At 44.5% G+C, this 22,617-nt stretch overlaps 1 protein-coding gene and 1 long non-coding RNA gene across 2 annotated transcripts in view; one reads left to right on the top strand and one right to left on the bottom strand.

The window, feature by feature from the left end:
• The window catches only part of LOC139745863 (uncharacterized), a 311,101-nt gene that overhangs the window by 90,595 nt on the left and 197,889 nt on the right, over nt 1-22,617 (bottom strand). The window lies entirely within an intron of this gene.
• Nucleotides 1-22,617, top strand: part of LOC139745855 (uncharacterized) — a 486,509-nt gene that overhangs the window by 397,155 nt on the left and 66,737 nt on the right. Inside the window, 3 exon segments of the mRNA XM_071656482.1 lie at nt 7,834-7,935; nt 9,016-9,187; nt 10,801-10,962. Coding sequence (XP_071512583.1) covers nt 7,834-7,935; nt 9,016-9,187; nt 10,801-10,962 — 436 coding nt within the window.

The raw sequence follows: 22,617 nt of genomic DNA, 5'->3' as shown, positions 1-22,617 counted from the left end.
GATAGGTTCACGAAGAGACGGAATAGGGAGGGTGTAGCGACAGGTTCACGAAGGGACGGGATAGGGAGGGTGTAGCGACAGGTTCATGAAGGGACGGGATAGGGACGGTGTAGCGATAGGTTCACGAAGGGACGGGATAGGGAGGGTGTAGCGATAGGTTCACGAAGGGACGGGATAAGGAGGTTGTAGCGATAGGTTCACGAAGGGACGAAATATGGTATAACGAGAGAGAAGAGTGGGTTCAAAAATGAAGCCGGCTGACCAAGTTAAGAAACAAGTTTAAGCCACTCTGACACACGAGAAATATAGAGAAAAAACATGGCAAAAGTAACTCCTTCACTGAAGCAAAAGATTGAAGAGGCAAGAGATATCAAATCATAGAGAAGATACAGCCAGGAGACACAGCCAACAGCGACCAAGATTAAAGTTCTTTGGCCCAAGTTCGAAGAAAGGAACACAGACAGCTTATGTATCAGTGCATTTTCTTCCTCGCTTTCCCCCTCTCATGTCCAAGCAATGAGTCCACTGCTACAGGCTTCCCTCCCTGTCTATCACCAACCCACTCCTCTCGTTCGATCATTAAACCAGCTCTCTCTCTCTCTCTCTCTCTCTCTCTCTCTCTCTCTCTCTCTCTCTCTCTCTCTCTCTCTCTAAACGGCTTTGTTCTTATCTCTCTTAGTCGTCATAATTTGGAGATGGTAGATATTCTTTTTCCTCTTCAAATCACTCGCTTTTCGTCTCTACCGCCGTCGCAATTTGCCTTTTCTCGTGTTTCTTATTCCTTGATCTATTCTCTCCACTGTAATTCCCAACTTTTCTTTCGCTCCTACACGCTTTCTCACAGTTACCATCCTCTTGGTGCGCCTCCTTCACGTCTTCTTGTTTCTTATTTGACCATTCTCATGTTCTCTCACTATTCCATCCCCTCTCCTATGCGCGTTCTCCTCCACACAACTACCCTTTTCAAGCTATCCTCCACACACGACACTCCGTACACTATCTTCCTCACACACATGGCCATTCGCAAACTATCCTCCACATCCACACACACACACGACCATTCGCACGCTATCCTCCGCACACACACAACCATTCGCACACTATCCTACACACACACACACACACACACACACACACACTCACGACCATTCGCACACTATCCTCCACACACACCGACGACCATTCGCACACTATCCTCCACACACACCGACGACCATTCGCACACTATCCTCCACACACTAGCCTCCGCCCATGGCACACCCCATCACCTCATCCCCAACCATTGACATCCTTGGCTACGATTTCACCTCTCCTCCTTATGACTGAGGCGCTTGTTTACGAGGTCGTTCGACGATCTAACGACGTGGTTAGACGTACGCAAACTGCTGCTGAGCCATCCAGAGCAGACGTAAACTATGGTGTTTACCGAAACTACCCGCGTTGTTTTTATGACGAGGCTGCTCAGGGTCATTATTCACCAAGGTGATGAGTCTGCTGGGCTGGCCGACTAACATACCCACCCACTCACCTCTCTCCCTACCTCCTTGCTCCCTCCCTTCGTCCTTTCCCTCCACATCAACCGTGTGGTTGTGTCTCCTCCTCTTTTCTGAGGGGGAGTCGGGTGGGTCAGGGTTCGGTTGTACCTTTCTCTCTTCTCTTCCCCATATGGCACATCATCGTTTCATCTCTCTCTCTCTCTCTCTCTCTCTCTCTCTCTCTCTCTCTCTCTCTCTCTCTCTCTCTCTCTGTATCCATCGCAATCAACACGATGGAAAACTTGGTTCACCTCTCTCTCTCTCTCTCTCTCTCTCTCTCTCTCTATCCATCGCAACCAACACGACGCGTAACCGGGCGCAACGAGAGAGAGAAAAAAAAAACAACTGACAGACGAAGCCAGACTAAGGTAAAAAAAAATCTCGACGCGTTCAGGGCAGGACGGAAGGAAGAACCAAACAAGAAGGCGAAGCGATCTCATGTCCACAATGAGCTGGAAGGAGATGGGTAAAAAGGAGAAACTAACTGTAGTGAACAATCCTGACCACAAACACTGTAAATGACGATCATACAGACACCACACACACACACACACACAGTAACCCACAAGCTAAAGGTGTTGTGAAGCACAACTGGTTAAAGCGACACAAGAGGAACGGAGGAACGTAATACGATGGCGTGGCGGCGTCTTCTTTTGGCCCCCATTACAGCGAGTGGCGAGGAGGGAAGGAAGGAAGAAGAGGAATGTGGGTTTTTGCAGGTGCAGACAGAAAGGAAGAAAGAATGATGGGGCCAGTAGATGAGAGAGAGAGAGAGAGAGAGAGAGAGAGAGAGAGAGAGAGAGAGAGAGAGAGAGAGAGAGAGAGAGAGCAATTCAAAGGCCAAGTCCTCTTTGTGAGCCATTCAATCATATTCAGGTCTACACCAAAGACCGACAAGAGGGAACAACACGATATATATTATCCTTACAAGTGACATGACACTCTTATCAGATATGGAGGCGATATCATCCAAGCTTATCAGGTCTCAATATCATAGATAGAACCACAGCCAGGTAACCCGGGGTGAAGATGAAGACCTGGGTTGAGTGCTGGAGGACTACCATGTCGAGGATTCGAACCCCTGCATACAGTGTGGAAATGAATGTGTGAACATGACACCGTAATGGTGCGCGCGCGCGCGCGTGTGTGTGTGTGTGTGTGTGTGTGTGTGTGTATAAGTAGATCCTAAAAAATGCAATCAAATCCAGTGCTTGGTTAATGAGATCCACAGTAAGCTAATCGAACCTTATGACGGATCTGAATGAGAATATGGGTTTCGCTTTTATCCACTGCACTTAAGGTGGTACAGCGAAGTGGCAGAGACGGTCTGGAGGAAGGTAAGAAAGATGGTACAGTAATAACATAAAACTGAGCTTCAGTGAGAGGTTTGAGACCATGGATTGCACCGCCTATGGAACAGAAGAGTGTGTATAGGCCTCATTCGATCACATCCTACAAGTTTGTAAACCACTCTGGCAGTGTTGGCAGCGAACAGTTTCCCGTGTGTTCTGTACAGCTGGATCTACCAATGTCTCCGTCCATAAATTATGAAACTTGTCAGAAGAGAAGTAAAGGAACAGTACAAAAAAAAAAGTTAAGAATCTGAATTACATCACAGAAGGTGCAAGAGATAGAAGAACCCCACGTGAGTGTAACTCCCTCATGCAACTATAAAAAGAATAAATGGTTATCTACAAATAGGTAATTGCACAGACAAGGGAATATACAAGGACGGTAACATATACAAGACCTAAAGAGCGTCTATGCAAACGTGAATAGGAGATCGAATACTAAGGTCAAGCAATGAGACAGTGGTTGCAGGAGGTTCTGTGACATCTATAATGATGGGAGTCACTAGATGAGTGCCAACGGCTGGGCAAGGAAAGACGTGGCTGGAGGAGAGAGACATACATACAGTCCAAGTGAAGACGTCAGAGAATTGAGAGGCGTGCAAAGAAAAGAGAGTTGCCACATCATCAGCCAGGTAGCATCAGAAACAGACCTGCCACATCATCAGCCAGGTAGCATCAGAAACAGAGCTGCCACATCATCAGCCAGGTAGCATCAGAAACAGAGCTGCCACATCATCAGCCAGGTAGCATCAGAAACAGAGCTGCCACATCATCAGCCAGGTAGCATCAGAAACAGAGCTGCCACATCATCAGCCAGGTAGCATCAGAAACAGAGTGCCACATCATCAGCCAGGTAGCATCAGAGAGGCATACGAGGAAGAGATGTGGATAGTACAATCAGGAGGAGGAAACAGAGAGGAGTTCCGAGAAGGTAGAAGGTTACAGACGAGGTAGATGATAATCTCGAAATTCTTCCAAGAATCTACGGGAAAGGAACATTACAGTCTATGAAAGAGTTACTCTTAAGACTGGAGGACTCTGGAGGAGGGGGCGTTCAAGGAGAGAATGTATGTATCGAGTTCAGGTCTAATATCCAAACTGCGTGGCGTCCTAGCTACGTTTCATCGTTACATATCAACTGACTGTTATATTTCTTTCTTGTAATTCTTATCATGATGCGATTATTACACGAAAGTGCACTTGGGAAACTTATCGTGTTTCATTTCCCCGTGGACTCATAGGAATATACTTGATCACGCGCAAAATTGTGATCCTTTCCAATATATATATATATATATATATATATATATATATATATATATATATATATATATATATATATATAATATCCCAGCCTGAGCCAGTTACCCATTTAATAGACCAACCCCTAAACGTGGATGAACAGTAGGGTCGACTATGGACCGACTGTCGCAACCACGAATGGACATAGCTAAAAGAAGAAAAAGAAATCTTACAAACAAATTCGAAAGGATGTGAGGAAATGATTTTATGGTATTACACTGAGACACTGGGACAAGTCAAGCGGAGGAACAGAAAACATATTGAAGGTGAAGATCGATATCATATTATAAGAACCTAAACTGAATAAGGTCTTACGAGAAAGTAGTTAATCGAACAAGCATACTTCAACACAGATAAACAAACACAAACATACACACACAAACACACACCCTCACATACACATCTGTCAACTGTCACACCAGTTCCTTATCTCCCTGCCCTCCACACACACACACACACACACACACACACACAAAGGTAAGATACAGGGAGGCACAGGAACACACGCGCATATTCACAGCCACTCAGCAAATGACGCCTCCGCCCGTTAGGAGAGGAGCAGCCTGAGGTAGGGGGATGTGCGGCGCTTAACGGGGCAAGATCTCCCCCTCAGTGTGAGTTATGATCCCTCATTACCTTCCTCACGTGGCCTAGAGATGAGGGGACGGGAGCAGCCCAGGGTAAGGAAAGAGTGAAAGGAGGAGGAGGAAGAGGAGAGGGAGGGAGGAGAGGGAGGGAGGTAGGGAGGGAGGTAGGGAGGGAGGGAGAGAGAGAGAGAGAGAGAGAGGTAAGTAGATAAGTAGGTAGGTAGGTAGGTAGGTAGGTAGGTAGGTAAGTAGGTATGTATGTATGTAGGTAGGTAGGTGGGAAGGTAGGTAAGTAGGTTGGTAAGTAGGCATGTAGATTGGCAGGTAGGTAGATAGATAGATAGATAGGCAGCTATGTAGGGAGGTAAGTAGGTAGATAGGCAGGTATGTAGGCAGGTAAGTAGATAGGCAAGTAGGTAGGTAGGTGGTGGCGGTGAGATAGCGAGCATGTAGACAGGGACTGGCTGGAGTGAGAAATGACCCGGGTAAAACCGTCCAACCTCGACTGTGATGTTGAAATTCACATACTCTCTCTCTCTCTCTCTCTCTCTCTCTCTCTCTCTCTCTCTCTCTCTCTCTCTCTCTCTCTCTCTCTCAGAACACGAGAGACTGGACAACAAGAACAGTCTGAACTCATTCAAAATGGCCAGTTAGGTGATTAGAACTGGATATATATATGATCAAGGGCCTCTGTGGTGTGGCGGTTGGCGGTGCTGACCGCGGCGCATTCACGGGCCGCCCGAAGTCGAATGCATAGGTTGGAATCATGGTCGTGGCAGGCGGTCCACAGTCAACGCGGCTGTTCATCCTTCCTTTGGATTAAGTTGATGAAATAGGTACATGCCTTAAGCTAAGGTATATATATATATATATATATATATATATATATATATATATATATATATATATATATATATATATATATATATATATGGCTTTAATTAGGGAATCATTTGCCCATTCGAATTCAATGAGGAATTTAATGTTGAACTAGTACTTGTGGGAAGAACAAATTACGAAGGTGAAAGAAAACGGGGATATATACATCCCTACTGAAGGAGATGTACGGTCGCTCGTGCACGACGGCACGACCCTCGAGCATGGCGGTACGATCCTTCAGAAAGACGATACGACCCTTCTACCACAGCGGTATATGACCTTTAAGCGCGACGATACGTTCCTCCACCGCGAGAGTACGACCCTCTGGCACGACAGTACGACCCTTGAGCATGACGGTACGACCCCTGAGAACGACCTTTGAGTACGATGATATACCCCTACGGCACAACGCGTCAGTACGACCCTTGAAACGATGATGATAACACCCATCCTCTAGCAGGACGGTACGACCCACTGAACACGACTATCCGACCCTTCAGTATGACGGACTGTCCCGTGACCAAATGGAAGATTCGGCAAATCTTCGTCCAAAAGAGGAGCAGAATCGCTCTCAAGTCATCAGGATATTCCAACAATCGTTTCTCAACCACTCCTTCACCTCAGTAGTGTCCCACCTCTTCCTCAGGTCACCCCGTCCCCTTAATCTCTGACACCGTCATTCACCTCCATCCTCCTTTTCCATTTTGCCTCTTATTGATCCAACCGACGCAACAACTCTCGTTTTCTACTCAAAAGCTCTCCACAACATTGGCCTATTTCTTTTCCTAGATAGTCGTTTTCTTCTCAAAAGCTCTCCACAACATTGGCCTATTTCTTTTCATAGATAGTCGTTTTCTTCTCAGAATCTCTCCACAACATTGGCCTATTTCTTTTCCTAGATAGTCGTTTTCTTCTCAAAAGCTCTCCACAACATTGGCCTATTTCTTCTCTCAGATAGTCGTTTTCTTCTCAAAAGCTCTCCACAACATTGGCTTATTTCTTTTCTCAGATAGTCGTTTTCTTCTCAAAAGCTCTCCACAACATTGGCCTATTTCTTTTCTTAGATAGTTATCGACTATTGCGTCTTTGTATACATCACAAACGTGCTACTTTCCTGGTGATTCCTCACTGTGAGCATATACAGGAACAGATACGAAAATTGTAGCGTCTTCTGCCACAGTGGAGACCTCTGCTCCACTACCCTGTCTCCATCTTTGTACAGGAAAGACATTCAGGTACTATTACATCTCCTCCTGTAGATAAAGTCTCGTCATACACCAGCAGGTCTATTTTTATCTGGCTCTGACCATGTATTGTACAACTGGTGACCACCACACACACACACACACACACACACACACACACACACACACACACACACACACACACACAGCACACACACTACGTTAATTTACGGGTGATAATAGTAAGTTGTCATCCCATATTTTCTGTCAGAATGTTTGTTCATTAACACCTGCCCATTCTTTTTTTTTTCACTCTCTCTCTCTCTCTCTCTCTCTCTCTCTCTCTCTCTCTCTCTCTCTCTCTCTCAATTAACAAATTGTTTCCCATTTAGCAAATGAATAGTTTACTGAAACCCACCACCCCCTCATCCCTCATCCCCCTTAATTTAGTGTACATAACCAAATTCCCTTCCATCAACTAAAATTCTAAATTGTTTCCTAATTACCACCACCTCGTTAATTGTCTATGGATTTGTCGTTTGACTTTCTCTAGATTTATGTTAATGAGTTGATCATGTAAACCTTCCAGTTATTCATTAGCCATATTTTTTTCTTTTTTTTTCAAATACCCTTTGCTTTAATACTAGGAGTTATTTAATATAAATTCCTTTTTTTATCCTTCTTGTTATCATTTTACCCATCTTTTTATTATCAACTTATAACTTATTAACTTATAACGACCGTTTATATCAGTGCAAGTCCTCATTAGCCCCCCCTCTATTTTTCTGGACTCCCTCCGTTTTCTTTTTGAGAACCTTACACCACTTCGTATTTCAACCATCTGTCGAAACTCGGAACGTCTTCTTATGTCACCACGTTGGTTAGCGAGCCTTACGCCATTTTCTTTTGTGAATATATTGTTCCCTAACCTTCCCCCGTTTTCTTTTGTGAATATATTGTTCCCTAACCTTCCCCCGTTTTCTTCCTACTGCAGACGGATGTTTCCGACGGTTCGGGTGTCCTTCACGGGCCTGAAGAGCGAAGACCGCTACCTGGTGCTGCTGGATATCGTCCCTATGGACAACAAGAGATACAGGTGCGTGTTAGTTGGTGTAGCTGCCCGTGTGAGTGAGAATTCAGGAGTGTAGTAACACCAGTGTTGTCAGCCAGGATTGTAGCAACACCAAGTGTTGTCAGCCAGGATTGTAGTAACACCAGTGTTGTCAGCCAGGATTGTAGTAACACCAGTGTTGTCAGGCAGGATTGTAGCAACACCAAGTGTTGTCAGCCAGGAGTGTAGCAACACCAAGTGTTGTCAGGCAGGAGTGTAGTAACACCAGTGTTGTCAGGCAGGAACGTAGCAACACCAGTGTTGTCAGGCAGTAGCGTAGCAACACCACCAAGTGTTGTCAGGCAGGAATGTAGTAACACCAGTGTTGTCAGCCAGGATTGTAGTAACACCAGTGTTGTCAGCCAGGATTGTAGCAAAACCAAGTGTTGTCAGGCAGGAGTGTAGTAACACCAGTGTTGTCAGCCAGGATTGTAGCAACACCAGTGTTGTCAGCCAGGATTGTAGCAACACCAAGTGTTGTTAGGCAGGATTGTACCAACACCAAGTGTTGTCAGACAGGATTGTAGCAACACCAAGTGTTGTCAGGCAGGAACTTAGTAACACCAGTGTTGTCAGGCAGTAGCGTAGCAACACCACCAAGTGTTGTCAGGCAGGAGTGTAGTAACACCAGTGTTGTCAGGCAGGAACGTAGCAACACCAGTGTTGTCAGGCAGTAGCGTAGCAACACCACCAAGTGTTGTCAGGCATGAGTGTAGTACCACCACCAAGTGTTGTCAGGCAGTAGCGTAGCAACACCACCAAGTGTTGTCAGTCAGGAGTGTAGCAACACCACCAAGTGTTGTCATACAGGAGCGTAGTAACACCAGTGTTGTCAGCTAGGAGTGAACACCACCAGGTGTCAGTCAGGAGTGTAGTAACACCACCAAGTGTTGTCAGCCAGGAGTTTAGTACTACCAACAAGTGTTGTCAGGCAGGAGCGTAGTAACACCACCAAGTGTTGTCAGTCAGGAGTATAGTAACACCACCAAGTGTTGTCATGCAGTAGCGTAGCATCACCACCAAGTGTTGTCAGGCAGGAGCGTAGTAACACCAGTGTTGTCACAGGTACGCGTACCACCGGTCGTCGTGGTTGGTGGCAGGGAAGGCCGACCCACCCCCACCGTATAGGCTCTACGCCCACCCAGACTCGCCTTACACCGGAGACCAACTCAAGAAACAGATCGTCTCCTTCGAGAAGGTCAAACTCACCAACAACGAGATGGACAAACATGGTCACGTAAGTTCACCCAGTTGTCTGACTTAGGTCAAGGATGTCCTCATGACCCCACTACCAGGTGTCTGACTCAGGTCAATAATGACCTCATGGCTACATACAATATATTTAAAGTTCATCTACTATGACCTAATATGACCTTGGCCTCTTCAAAGACAATCTTATTTTCTTCATTTTACTCATTTAGTTTAAGAATTATTATCATAATAGTCTTTTAAATTATTAAAAGAATGGCTTGCTTTATAGATATGTATTTTGACAATCAGTCAAAAGTCATTTAGCATTAATAAGACGTCCCTCATCAGCCATATCTTATATAATATGTCTCAAGTTAACAAAAATCAATTTCTATTTAACATACAAGTTGCTCAACATGACTAATGAACAGCACTTGGGCAATGTACCATCTGTGATGATCAGGTACTGACTGGCCCTCTGGTCTGAAGAAGTAGTTAAATTGTTCTTATAATCTGATGGGTTTATAGATTTTTCGTATCTGTGGGAACTCATGTTTCTCAATGATAAGCCACTATGCCCCACTCCCGACTTGACTCCAGTATATGACTTTTCTCACTTATACTATACCTCACTATACCTCAAAGAGTGAGAAATGTACGATCCTCCTCACTCATACTCTCCCTCTTAAATTACCTAAAAGAGTGAGAAATGTACGACTTCCCTCACTCATGCTCTTGCTTGATAAACCTCTAAGAGTGAGAAATGTACGACCTTTCTCACTCATACTTTCCCTTGAAATACCTCAAAGAGTGAGAAATGTACGACTTTCCTCACTCATATTCTCCCTTAACAGACCTCAAAGAGTGAGAAATGTACAACCTTTCTCACTCATACTTTCCCTTGAAATAACTCAAAGAGTGAGAAATGTACGACTTCCCTCACTCATACTCTCCCTTAAATTACCTAAAAGAGTGAGAAATGTACGACTTTCCTCACTCATACTTTCCCTTAACATACCTCAAAGAGTGAGAAATGTACGACTTTCCTCACTTATACTCTCCCTTGACATACCTCAAAGAGTGAGAAATGTACAACCTTTCTCACTCATACTTTCCCTTGAAATAACTCAAAGAGTGAGAAATGTACGACCTTTCTCACTCATACTTTCCCTTGAAATAACTCAGAGTGAGAAATGTACAACCTTTCTCACTCATACTTTCCCTTGACATACCTCAAAGAGTGAGAAATGTACAACCTTTCTCACTCATACTTTCCCTTGAAATAACTCAAAGAGTGAGAAATGTACGACCTTCCTCACTCATACTCTCCCTTGATATAACTACTAGAGTGAGAAATGTGCGACTTCCCTCACTCATACTTTCCCATGAAATAACCAAATGAGTGAGAAATGTGCAACTTTCCTCATACTCTCCCTTGATATAACCAAATGAGTGAGAAATGTGCGACTTCCCTCACTCATACTTTCCCATGAAATAACCAAGTGAGTGAGAAATGTGCAACTTTCCTCATACTCTCCCTTGATATAACTACCACAGTGAGACATGTAAGACTTTCCTCATACTCTCCCTTGATATAACTACCAGACTGAGGAATGGAGACGCACATCTTGATCCTCCTACGTGTTCTCCCTGGAACAGATCGTCCTGAACTCGATGCACAGATACCAGCCCAGGATCCACCTGGTGAGACGGCAGGACTCCGGCCAGGGACCCGTGGCCGACCTCGACCTCGAAGACCACAAGACCTTCATCTTCTCTGAGACCGTCTTCACCGCAGTCACCGCCTACCAGAACCAGCTGGTCAGTGGACGCTGCTGCATGGCCCTCATTCACGGCCCTTGGGACAGAGGGGAGCTTTCTGATACTCCCTGATGTTCTAGCTATGTTCTCTCTCTCTCTCTCTCTCTCTCTCTCTCTCTCTCTCTCTCTCTCTCTCTCTCTCTCTCTCTCTCTCTAAGCCCTTGTCAGCATGTTCTCCTTCTGTGTAAGCAAGTTCTTCAGTAGTTGGGGAAAGAAAACGATCACTCAGAAGGCACGACATATTTTCTTGCTCAGCTCAACCTGGATGACGTAGATATAAGGTATTCATATATCACAGCTCTTCCCTGCGGCTTAAAGATCACAGCACTTATCAATACTGTATCACAGCACTCATACTGTATCACAGCACTCATACTGTATCACAGCACTCATACTGTATCACAGCACTCATACTGTGTCACAGCATTTGTACTGTATCACAGCACTTGTACTGTATCACAGCACTTGTACTGTATCACAGCATTCGTACTGTATCACAGCACTGATACTGTATCACAGCACTGATACTGTATCACAGCGCTGGTACTCTATCACAGCACTCATACAGTATCACAGCACTTACGCCGTATCACAGCAATTACGCCGTATCACAGCACTTGTACTGTATCACAGCACTCATACTGTATCACAGCACTTGTACTGTATCACAGCACTTCTCTGCAAGAGGGAGCCTAGTGACATTACTTTACATATTGCCATCAGCTCCAAATCCATTATGAGGCATCGTCCCTCACTGGCGATCATGGACGGACGGAGATTTTGCAACCTGAACATGAAAGTTGGCGAGAGGTTGCGGGATGTGTCCTAAGGGATGGGTAGGGAGGAGGAGGAGGAAGGGTGAGGGAGGTGTGGGGAGGAGGAGGTGATTTCCATAATCCATGCACGGGATCACCCGGTCGGGAGGGTTCAGCAGGATGAGTCACTAACACTCACACTGCCTCATGCTCTGGCCTCCATCCCAGCAGCGTACAGTGTATATGTGTGTGTGTGTGTATATATATATTGGTTCTCAGTGAATGTAGGTTTGCGGCAGGGGTGTGTGATGTCTCAATGGTTGTTTAATTTGTTTATGGATGGGGTTGTTAGGGAGGTAAATGCAAGAGTTTTGGAAAGAGGGGCAAGTATGAAGTCTGTTGGGGATGAGAGAGCTTGGGAAGTGAGTCAGTTGTTGTTCGCTGATGATACAGCGCTGGTGGCTGATTCATGTGAGAAACTGCAGAAGCTGGTGACTGAGTTTGGTAAAGTGTGTGGAAGAAGAAAGTTAAGAGTAAATGTGAATAAGAGCAAGGTTATTAGGTACAGTAGGGTTGAGGGTCAAGTCAATTGGGAGGTAAGTTTGAATGGAGAAAAACTGGAGGAAGTGAAGTGTTTTAGATATCTGGGAGTGGATCTGGCAGCGGATGGAACCATGGAAGCGGAAGTGGATCATAGGGTGGGGGAGGGGGCGAAAATTCTGGGGGCCTTGAAGAATGTGTGGAAGTCGAGAACATTATCTCGGAAAGCAAAAATGGGTATGTTTGAAGGAATAGTGGTTCCAACAATGTTGTATGGTTGCGAGGCGTGGGCTATGGATAGAGTTGTGCGCAGGAGGATGGATGTGCTGGAAATGAGATGTTTGAGGACAATGTGTGGTGTGAGGTGGTTTGATCGAGTGAGTAACGTAAGGGTAAGAGAGATGTGTGGAAATAAAAAGAGCGTGGTTGAGAGAGCAGAAGAGGGTGTTTTGAAGTGGTTTGGGCACATGGAGAGAATGAGTGAGGAAAGATTGACCAAGAGGATATATGTGTCGGAGGTGGAGGGAACGAGGAGAAGAGGGAGACCAAATTGGAGGTGGAAAGATGGAGTGAAAAAGAATTTGTGTGATCGGGGCCTGAACATGCAGGAGGGTGAAAGGAGGGCAAGGAATAGAGTGAATTGGAGCGATGTGGTATACCGGGGTTGACGTGCTGTCAGTAGATTGAATCAAGGCATGTGAAGCGTCTGGGGTAAACCATGGAAAGCTGTGTAGGTATGTATATTTGCGTGTGTGGACGTATGTATATACATGTGTATGGGGGGGGGGGGGGTTGGGCCATTTCTTTCGTCTGTTTCCTTGCGCTACCTCGCAAACGCGGGAGACAGCGACAAAGTATAATAAAAAATAAATAAATATATATATATATATATATATATATATATATATATATATATATATATATATATATATATATATATATATATTCCTATGAGTCCACGGGGAAAATGAAACACGATAAGTTCCCAAGTGCACTTTCGTGTAATAATCACATCATCAGGGGAGACACAAGAGAGAAATATAAGTCAGTTGATATACATCGAAAAGACGATATATATATATATATATATATATATATATATATATATATATATATATATATATATATATATATATATATATATATATATATATAATCTGTATCACAGGAGCATTGAGGGCAGACTCGGGTCTTCTCTACTGAGAGAGAGAGAGAGAGAGAGAGAGAGAGAGAGAGAGAGAGAGAGAGAGAGAGAGAGGTACTGGAAAGGGACGGGAGAACGAGTGTCTTTTGACCTCTGCGAGTCAAGTCCTCGTGGTCTTCATGACTGACATACGAGGACCACTTGGGGGAGGTACCTCCCTCCCTCCATGGCCTCCTCGTAACTCGCACGAGACAATACAGTACAGTTTCTCAGTTCGGACTTACGAGCCAGACATCAAGATCACCTCACTGCTGACCATCACTGTATTATATACATACACTCCGGCCAGGCACATTCCATTAAGAGGACTTAGGTTCCCGTAACTGCTTAGGGAGGAGGTGGGGCGCCACGCTGGGGGAACACGGTAGCGCTCCTGTTGCTCGCTATACACCACCAGCAGTGTCAGAGCACGGGGTCTTATGCCCTTAACCACGAAGGTCAACGAGGCCTTCGAACGAGACTGTTATAACGTCCCTTCGACTATGTTACGTTGTGACGACTGATTCCCCTTGAGCAAGACGATGATTAGACCTTTGGTTAACGACGATCAATCGTTGGTTAACGACGATCAATCGTTGGTTAACGGTGATCAATCGTTGGTTAATGATGATCAATCGTTGGTTAATGATGATCAGTCGTTGGTTAATGATGATCAGTCGTTGGTTAACGGTGATCAACCGTTGGTTAACGATGATCAACCGTTGGTTAACGATGGTCAACTCTTGGTTAACAATGATCAACTCTTGGTTAACGATGATCAACCGTTGGTAAACGATGATCAAGCGTTGGTTAACGATGATCAACCGTTGGTTAACGATGATCAACTCTTGGTTAACGATGATCAACCGTTGGTAAACGATAATCAACCGATGGTTAACGATGATCAACCGTTGATTAACGATGACCAACCGTTGGTTAACGATAATCAACCGTTCCCTTGGGTAACGATAATCAACCGATGGTTAACGATGATCAACCGTCGGTTAACGATGATCAACTCTTGGTTAACGATGATCAATCGTTCGTTAATGATGACCAACCCTTGGTTTACGATGACCAATCCTTGGGTAACGATGATGAACCCTTGGTTTAACGATGATCAACCGTTGGTTACCGGTGATCAACCGTTGGTTAACGGTGATCAACCCCTTGGTAACGATGATCAACCGTTGGTTAACGATGATCATCCCTTAGTTAAACGATAATCAACCCTTGGGTTTAACGATAATCAACCCTTGGGTTTAACGATGAGCAACCCTTGGTTAAACGATACTCAACCCTTGGGTTTAACGATGATCAACCCCTGGTTAACGATGATCAACCCTTGGTGAACGATGATCAACCCTTGGTGAACGATGCCATTACCTTTGACCAGGCCTTTGATAAGGGCCAGGTAAGTAGAAATGATTGAACTCATGGGTTCAGTAATTTCTCCTCAAGTTTACGAAGTAACAGCACTTCGATGCTGACTGTCGGGTCTCGCCCTACGAGTCTGTGGGAAAAACACTTTGAGAAAGAAGGGAAAGCTCGATGAAAACAATAGATAATTCTGTAACATCAAAAAAAAAGTTGCTCATTTCAAGATACCTCTTTCTATCTCATTTATGTCAGCGCCATCTATTGCATGGATTACCAGTTATGGAGAAACAGCTACTTCTGATCAGTGAAATCTGCCTCTCATGTTATCTTCAGCTGAGGCATTCATGTCTAAAACTTTTATGAGGGTCAATTTCATTCAGTTATTTCCAACATACTTCTGAAAATGCTAATTACTGCGATTAAACAATAACATCCAGATAATTCCTTGATAATATCTTCTTGTCATCGGGGGCTTGGCTAAGCTTAATGAATAAAGTAATCAATTACTCATTACACGAGTCCAGCATATTGTAATACGACACAGTATATATATATATATATATATATATATATATATATATATATATATATATATATATATATATATATATATATATATATATATATGTGTGTTTACCAAATGGCGTCCTAGCTACGTCTCTTCGTTGTATATCAACTGACTGTTATATTTCTCTCTTGTGTCTCCCCTGATGATGTGATTATTACACGAAAGTGCACTTGGGAACTTATCATGTTTCATTTTCCCCGTGGACTCATAGGAATATATATATATATATATATATATATATATATATATATATATATATATATATATATATATATATATATATATATATATATGAGTCCACGGGGAAAATGAAACACGACTCATAGGAATATCTTGATCACGCGCAAAATTGTGCTCAAGGGTAGTACCGTTGGTGCTCAAGGTATATACTGTTCGTCCTCAAAGGTCGTTACCGTTCGTGCTCCCTTGTTGTTAATCGTCAGTCTAAAACAACTGATGACAATACCTTTCCTCTCTCTCTCTCTCTCTCTCTCTCTCTCTCTCTCTCTCTCTCTCTCTCTCTCTCTCTCTCTCTCGTGTTGTGGTCAAAACCCACAGAACAGAAGAGAGAAATCATATTCACCAGCTCAAAAGGACACATGGCGAAGATCTTCATATAACTCGGATTTGATCGCGTTTGGCTGCCGCCTAGTAAGGCCCCCGCGGTATGACCAGAGCAGCTTCATCGGTCACCAGATTAGCTAATCATTGACCCGGAGGAAGTGATCTATAAGGCAGGGAGCATATTGCACCGGCTGCTCTTTACAGATGAGAGACGGTGGGGTAGGTAAATCCTCAGGAGAAAATTTCCCTATGGCTTTTCTGTCTGTATACCACAAGATGAATATTTGGATTAGTCTTCCCACAGTTCTGCGTCTATGTCACGGTTCGAATATTATGATCGATCTTTCTATAGCTCTGTGTCTATGTCACGAGTCGAATATCATGATCTTACTACCCACAGTTTTCTGTCTATATAAAGGGTCGAATATTTCTCAGGATCAATCTTTCCAACCCACCTTGCTGGATAACGGACCGTCTGAACACATTTTCCTTATTTTTCCGTGACTTTCCCAGTGTGTCTGTCTGCCCCGAGGCACTGTTCCACTGTCCTTGGGTGCCTTCCAAGCCACCTCGGCGTCGCTTTTACCCATCCAGTGTGATTACATGTCACTGTTGCCTTCTCTGCTGTGTTATGTATCCTAGCTCGGTACAGAGTCAAGCTGTGTTGTGTAATTACCTATATTTCAGACTCGGTTCTCATTACATGTCCATGCTGTGTTATGTGGCATCACCCTATCTCGTCCACGAGTGCCACCATAGCTCTGCTATGTTAATACCACCGTATCGCGACGACAAGTGCCACATCATATCCTAGCTATGTTATGTGTCACCACCCTATCTCGTCCACAAGTGCCACCACGTATCCGAGCCGTGTTACTTAACACGGCCCTATCTCGTTCAAGAGTGCCACCACGTATTACAGCTACGCTATGTTATCACCACCCCTCTTTCTCGACGACAGGTACCACCCTATATACCGGCTGTGTTATGTATCACCACGTAATAAAGTGCGACATCCCAGCTATGTTATGTATCACCTGGCTATAGAGTGCCACAAGTGCCGCCACATACCCCCCCAGCTATGTTATGTATCACCACGCAATAGAGTGGAATATCATATCCCTGCTATGCTATGGATCACAAACCTTCATCGTCCACAAGTGCCAACCCCCGATCTACGTTTTGTACTAACGAGTTCATCTAGGCAACACACACACACACAAGCTCAAAACAAGGGGGAGAGAGAGAGAGAGAGAGAGAGAGAGAGAGAGAGAGAGAGAGAGAGAGAGAGAGAGAGAGAGACATCACCCAGCAAATGTGAAAATGTGGAGTGTGATGATTCATTTTCCCTCCCTCCCTCCCTCCCTTCCATGATTATACAGGCGTATTGCTCTGGGCTGGCAGGGTAGCCGGGCAGGCAGGCAGGCAGGCAGGCAGAGAGAGAGAGAGAGAGAGAGAGAGAGAGAATAGAGAGGGAGAAAGAGAGAGAGAGAACCTAGCCAGCAGGGAAGGATATATATATATATATATATATATATATATATAGAGAGAGAGAGAGAGAGAGAGAGAGAGAGAGAGAGAGAGAGAGAGAGAGAGAGAGAGAGAGAGAGAGAGAGAGAGAGAGAGAGAGAGAGAGAGTTAGAACCCACCAGCGGCGTCCAACACCACCATCACCACCACCATCACCATCACCAAATCCCTCTCTCCAACCCACCCTCAACCCCAAACATGTTCAAAAAAAAGGTAAAAAAAAAAAGAAAAAAAATGGTAACGCAACCAGCAGTAATGATTAAGTTATTCCACATCCACTAGGGAAATCCCGGATGCATTACCCCAATACGCTGACTGTGTCATTGAACGCCGCCTGCCAAATGCCCTGACGCGTAATTGTCGGAATTGGAATTAGTTGGATTAAACCAGCAAGTTGACGAACACTAGAGAATCAGTGTCCGGCCCTGATGCGCTCAATGCCGCCAAATGCAAGCATGACCACATAGCCGACCCACCCGGGGTCGCCCTGCCGATAACGCATTGATTACGGTCCATAAAGTGATGTCCACGATTAAATATGTATATATATATATATATATATATATATATATATATAGTCCTATGAATCCACGGGGAAAAGAAACACGATAAGTTCCCAAGTGCACTTTCGTGTAATATTCACATCATCATGGGAGATGCAAGAAACATAACAGTCAATCTACTTCGTTTCATTGGCGAGGCTCCTTCTCAATGCTCCAAGGATAACATGGCGAGTTACGTCATAGGACACCTAGTTCACTGTGAGATCCGACCCACTGAGAACTTGCTACTACACACGACCTTTGATCCCAGCTCTTTCTGTCACTTGTGTGAGGTACTACGCAGGCGATGGTGGAGCAGAGGAAACCAGGCGACCTTTAACAAAGTACGCGACATCTTGCGCGTCAACAGGACCCACACCAACCGTTCTAGTCTATAATCCAGTTTGTCGTCTGGAGTTGATTAGTGAAATACAACGGAATGTTGAATGTGGAATGGATAGCTCATTCACTTCAATGGTCTACGTTTCCCTGCTACTGGAAGCAGCGCAGCCTTGGGCTACAGGAGCCTTTAGGAAGGTCCTAGGTAACACCAGGATTGTTTCATAGATACAGGTCCTATATCACAGAAGGCGACAAAGAGGGGCGGGAGCATGAAGCTGGACCCCCTCTCCCTTTTCTTGTATTTCGTTTTTTTAAAAGACGGAAATAAAGATCAAGCCAATCGAGGAGTGTTCATCCTCCTCAAAAGCATAGGCTGGGGCGTCTGAATGTGTGTGGATGTAACCAAGATGAGAAGAAAGGTGAGGTAGGTATATGCATGAGGAAAGAAACCTGGAAGTTCTTGGTTCTGAGTGAAACAAAGCTTAAGGGTGGAGGTGGATAATGTATTGGGAATTTCTTAAGAATAAAATAAGGATGTGGTGTGAGGGTATAAACTAAGGAAGGAGTAGCACAACTGAACAAGAAGGAGTTTTGGGAATGTGTGAAAGAGTGTAGGGAAGTGAGTTCCAGACTGATGTGGGTAAGAGTGAAAGTGGCTTGCGGGAGACAGATGATTATTTGTGCTTATGCAGCTGGCCATGAGAAGAAGGATGAGAGGCAAGTAATTTGGGAGCAGCTGAGTGAGTGTGCCAGCAGTTTTGATGTTAGAGATCGGGTATTAGTGATGGATGATTTAAATGCGAGAAGGAAAAATACATGGGGGTATGCAGTAAGGTGAATAGAAGCATAAACAGCTTGTAGTGCTTTGTGCTGAAAAAGGACTGGTGATTAGAAATTCCTGAAGTTTAAAAGCAGGGACATACAAAAGTATACGTGGGTGATACGGAAAGATGATAAGAGAGCATTACTGGATTACGTACTGACGAACAGGCATGAATCAGAGAGACTTGGATGTCACTGTGTTGAGAGGGACAGCTGGGTAACTGATTGTCTGACCATTACCTGGAGGAGACAAGGGTGAAGATAAGTAGTGAAATAGAGACGTGTGCGAAGAAATACCGGAAAGCGTCGGTAAAGAATGGCAAAAGGTGAGTTAAAAAAAATGCAAAAGGAATGGCGAAGTATTTGGAGATATTTAGGGTAGCAGTGCTAGCATATGCAAGAGATGTGTTTGTCACGCGGAAGGTGAGAAGTACTTTCAGTACGAGCGGTAATTGCAAGAAAGTAGTGCAAATAATTGGAAGATGCTCAAGAGAAAGCGGCAGGAGGTCAAGAGGAAGATGCAGGGGATGAAAAAGAGGGCAAATGAGAATTGAGATGAACGATTTTCAGTAAGCTTCAGTGTGAATAAGATGTTCTGAAAGGAGTTTGATAATGCGAGTAAAACAAGAGAACCAATGGGAATATTAGCGAATGGAGCAAATGGGGAAGTGGTAACAGATAGGGATGAGGTGAGGAGACGGAGTAAGCATTTTGAAGGACTGTTGAGTGTGCTTGACGATAGGGTGCTTGGGTTTGGGTGGAATGCGAAGTGAGAAGACCATGGAAAGTAGTTTGATCACGAGAGAGGAGATGGTACCAGCCTTGCTTAAGATGAAATGTGCTGACAGATATTGTGTGGATGATATTGCAGTTGAATCTTTTAATGGTTAGTTTGGATATTCAGGGCATATATTGATCATGTTGAGGTGCCTGAGGCTTGGCGGAATGCATGTATTGTGCCACTGTATAAAAGCAAGGGAATAAACGTATAAGTTTGTTGAGTGTGCCTGTTAAGTTGAATGGAAGAGTAGTGATTGGGAAGGTGAGGGCATATACAAAGCATCAAACTGGGGTAGAACAATGTGGATTCACGAGTGGTAAAGGGTATGTGGATCGGGTGTTTGCTTTGAAGAATGTGTGTGAGAAATACTTAGAGGCCAAGAGATACATAGCATCTACTGATCTGGAGAAAGGATATGTTAGGATGACAGATATGCCATATGAAAGTTTTTACGAATACATGGTGTAATAGGAAAGCTACTGGAAGCAGTGACAAATTTTTGTCAAGACTGTAATGCTTGTGTACAAGTAGAACGAGAGAGGAGAGTGAGTGGTGTGTCTGCAGCAGGGATGTGTGATGTCACTATGGCCCTTTAACTTGTTTATGGATGTGGTGGTCAGGTAGGTAAATACAACAGTCCTCGAGAAACGGGTGAGTGGGGTCCAAGGAGTGAGTCAGTTGTTGTTTGCTGATGACACAGAATTGTTGACAGATTCGAGTGAGAACCTACAGAAGTTGGTGACTGAGTTTGGAACAGTGTTTGAAAAGAAATAGCTTGGAGTAAGTGTGAATAGATGCAAGGTTTTTAGGTTTAGCAGGAAAGAGAAACAGGTTGGTTGGAGTGTAAGTTCCAATGGAGAAAATCTAGAATCATGGACCATAGAAACAGAAATGAATCATAGACTAGGGAGTGAGGGGGTGAAGATTCTGGCAGCATTGAGGAATATGTGGAAAGAGAGGTCGTTATCTGGGAGGGCAAAAATGGGTACGTCTGAAGGTTAATTGGTCCCAACAATGTTGTATGGATGTAAGGCATGGCCTATAGATAAGCATGTGGGGAAGAGTGTGGATGAGGTGGAAATGAAATGTATGAGGGCAATATGTTGTGTGAGGCTGCTTAATCGAGTGAGCAACAAAAAGGTAATAAGAAACGTGTGGTTGAGATAGCTGAAGAGGATGTGCTAAAATGGTATGGACAAATGGAGAGAATAAGCGACGAGAGATTGACTAAGAGGACATATGTGTTAGTAGAGGGTACAGTGAAAGTGTGGTGGGGGGAAGGGGCAAAATGAAGAAGGAAGGATGCAGTGGAAAAGAGTTAAAATGGCCGGGTTTGAGCAGGAGGGTGAATGGCGTGCACAGAAGAGAGCGAATTGGAACCATGTGGTCTAAAGGGGTCGACTTTCTGTCACTGAACTGAACCAAGGCATGTGAAGAGGCCAGAGGAAACCATGGAAAGGTCTGTGGGGCCTGATTGTAGCTGGGAGAGTTCTAGTTTCGGTACATTGCACATGACAGCTAGAGAATGGATGTGAGCGAATGCCGTCTTTCCTCGTCTGCTTCTGTTGCTAACTCGCTAACACGAGAAACGACGGAATTTCTTACCCGCACGCATCGCTATGCCATGAGGAATATATAGCCTTGAGGCACTCAAGAGCACCTGCCAGATCAGATTAACAAAACAACTATTGTCTCTGCTTTGTACAGCATATGAGGAAGGTAAAAAAAAAAACCGACCTAGCGCTATATGAGGTAGGTGGGTCAGACACAACCCATGCTGCGGTTGATGCCCGAAAGAGCACTTGTGTAATCATTAATCACAAATGACACTAGGATTATCATCGTATAATCCAGTGGAGGTTGATCGGTGTTATCACCGAAGCGAGATACTTGCAGTGCAAGAGACACGACCAGGGATCACCCCTGCGTGTCGCTAACGAACGTGCATGTTGTGAGGTAATGTCTTCATGCAAGGGCGGGTCTTTTGCGCTACAGAGCTTGCAATGTAATGTGAGATGTTGGCTAATGTAGAGTTTCTTCTGTGTCACCTTGATTTTAGGAATTAATGTCTCTATCACGTAGGGTAACGTGAATAGTAAAGGGGAAGATTAGGGATGATTATATATATATATGTATGCGTGTGTGTGTGTGTGTGTGTGTGTGTGTGTGTGTGTGTGTGTGTGTGTCATGAAAAAAAGTCCTTTGGCGTAGATGCTGTAAAGCACTTTCCCCTGTGGCTTTAACGCCATCATCACATTATGATCAGGGACAGAGAACAGAGCCCAACACGGGGGAAGGTGGGCGTTGTCACCATGAGACGAACGAGTGACTGTCTCGCTCTCTCTCTCTCTCTACTCTGATTGCTGCTGCTGCTGTTCTCTTGGTAAGCAAAGAGCTTTTGTTCTCTTCCCTTGGCTCCGAAGCCATTGGTGAAGTTATGACTAACAGGAAATGTGATTGAGAGGGAAGTTTCACAAAGAAGCTGATATAAAAAAGGAGAAATAATAGCGGTTTGGACTTTGTAGTGTAGCGGTTAGCGTTCCTGACCCGTGACGCATTCACGAGCCGCCCTGGGTCGAGCGCATAGGTTCCAATCCTAAATGCGGCAGGCGGTCAACAGTAAGCCCAGCTGTTAATCCACCTTTAGG

Source organism: Panulirus ornatus, chromosome 4 (assembly GCF_036320965.1).
Source record: "Panulirus ornatus isolate Po-2019 chromosome 4, ASM3632096v1, whole genome shotgun sequence".
In the NCBI taxonomy this organism is placed as follows: Eukaryota; Metazoa; Arthropoda; class Malacostraca; order Decapoda; family Palinuridae; genus Panulirus; species Panulirus ornatus.
This window is presented reverse-complemented; position numbering and strand designations above follow the sequence as displayed.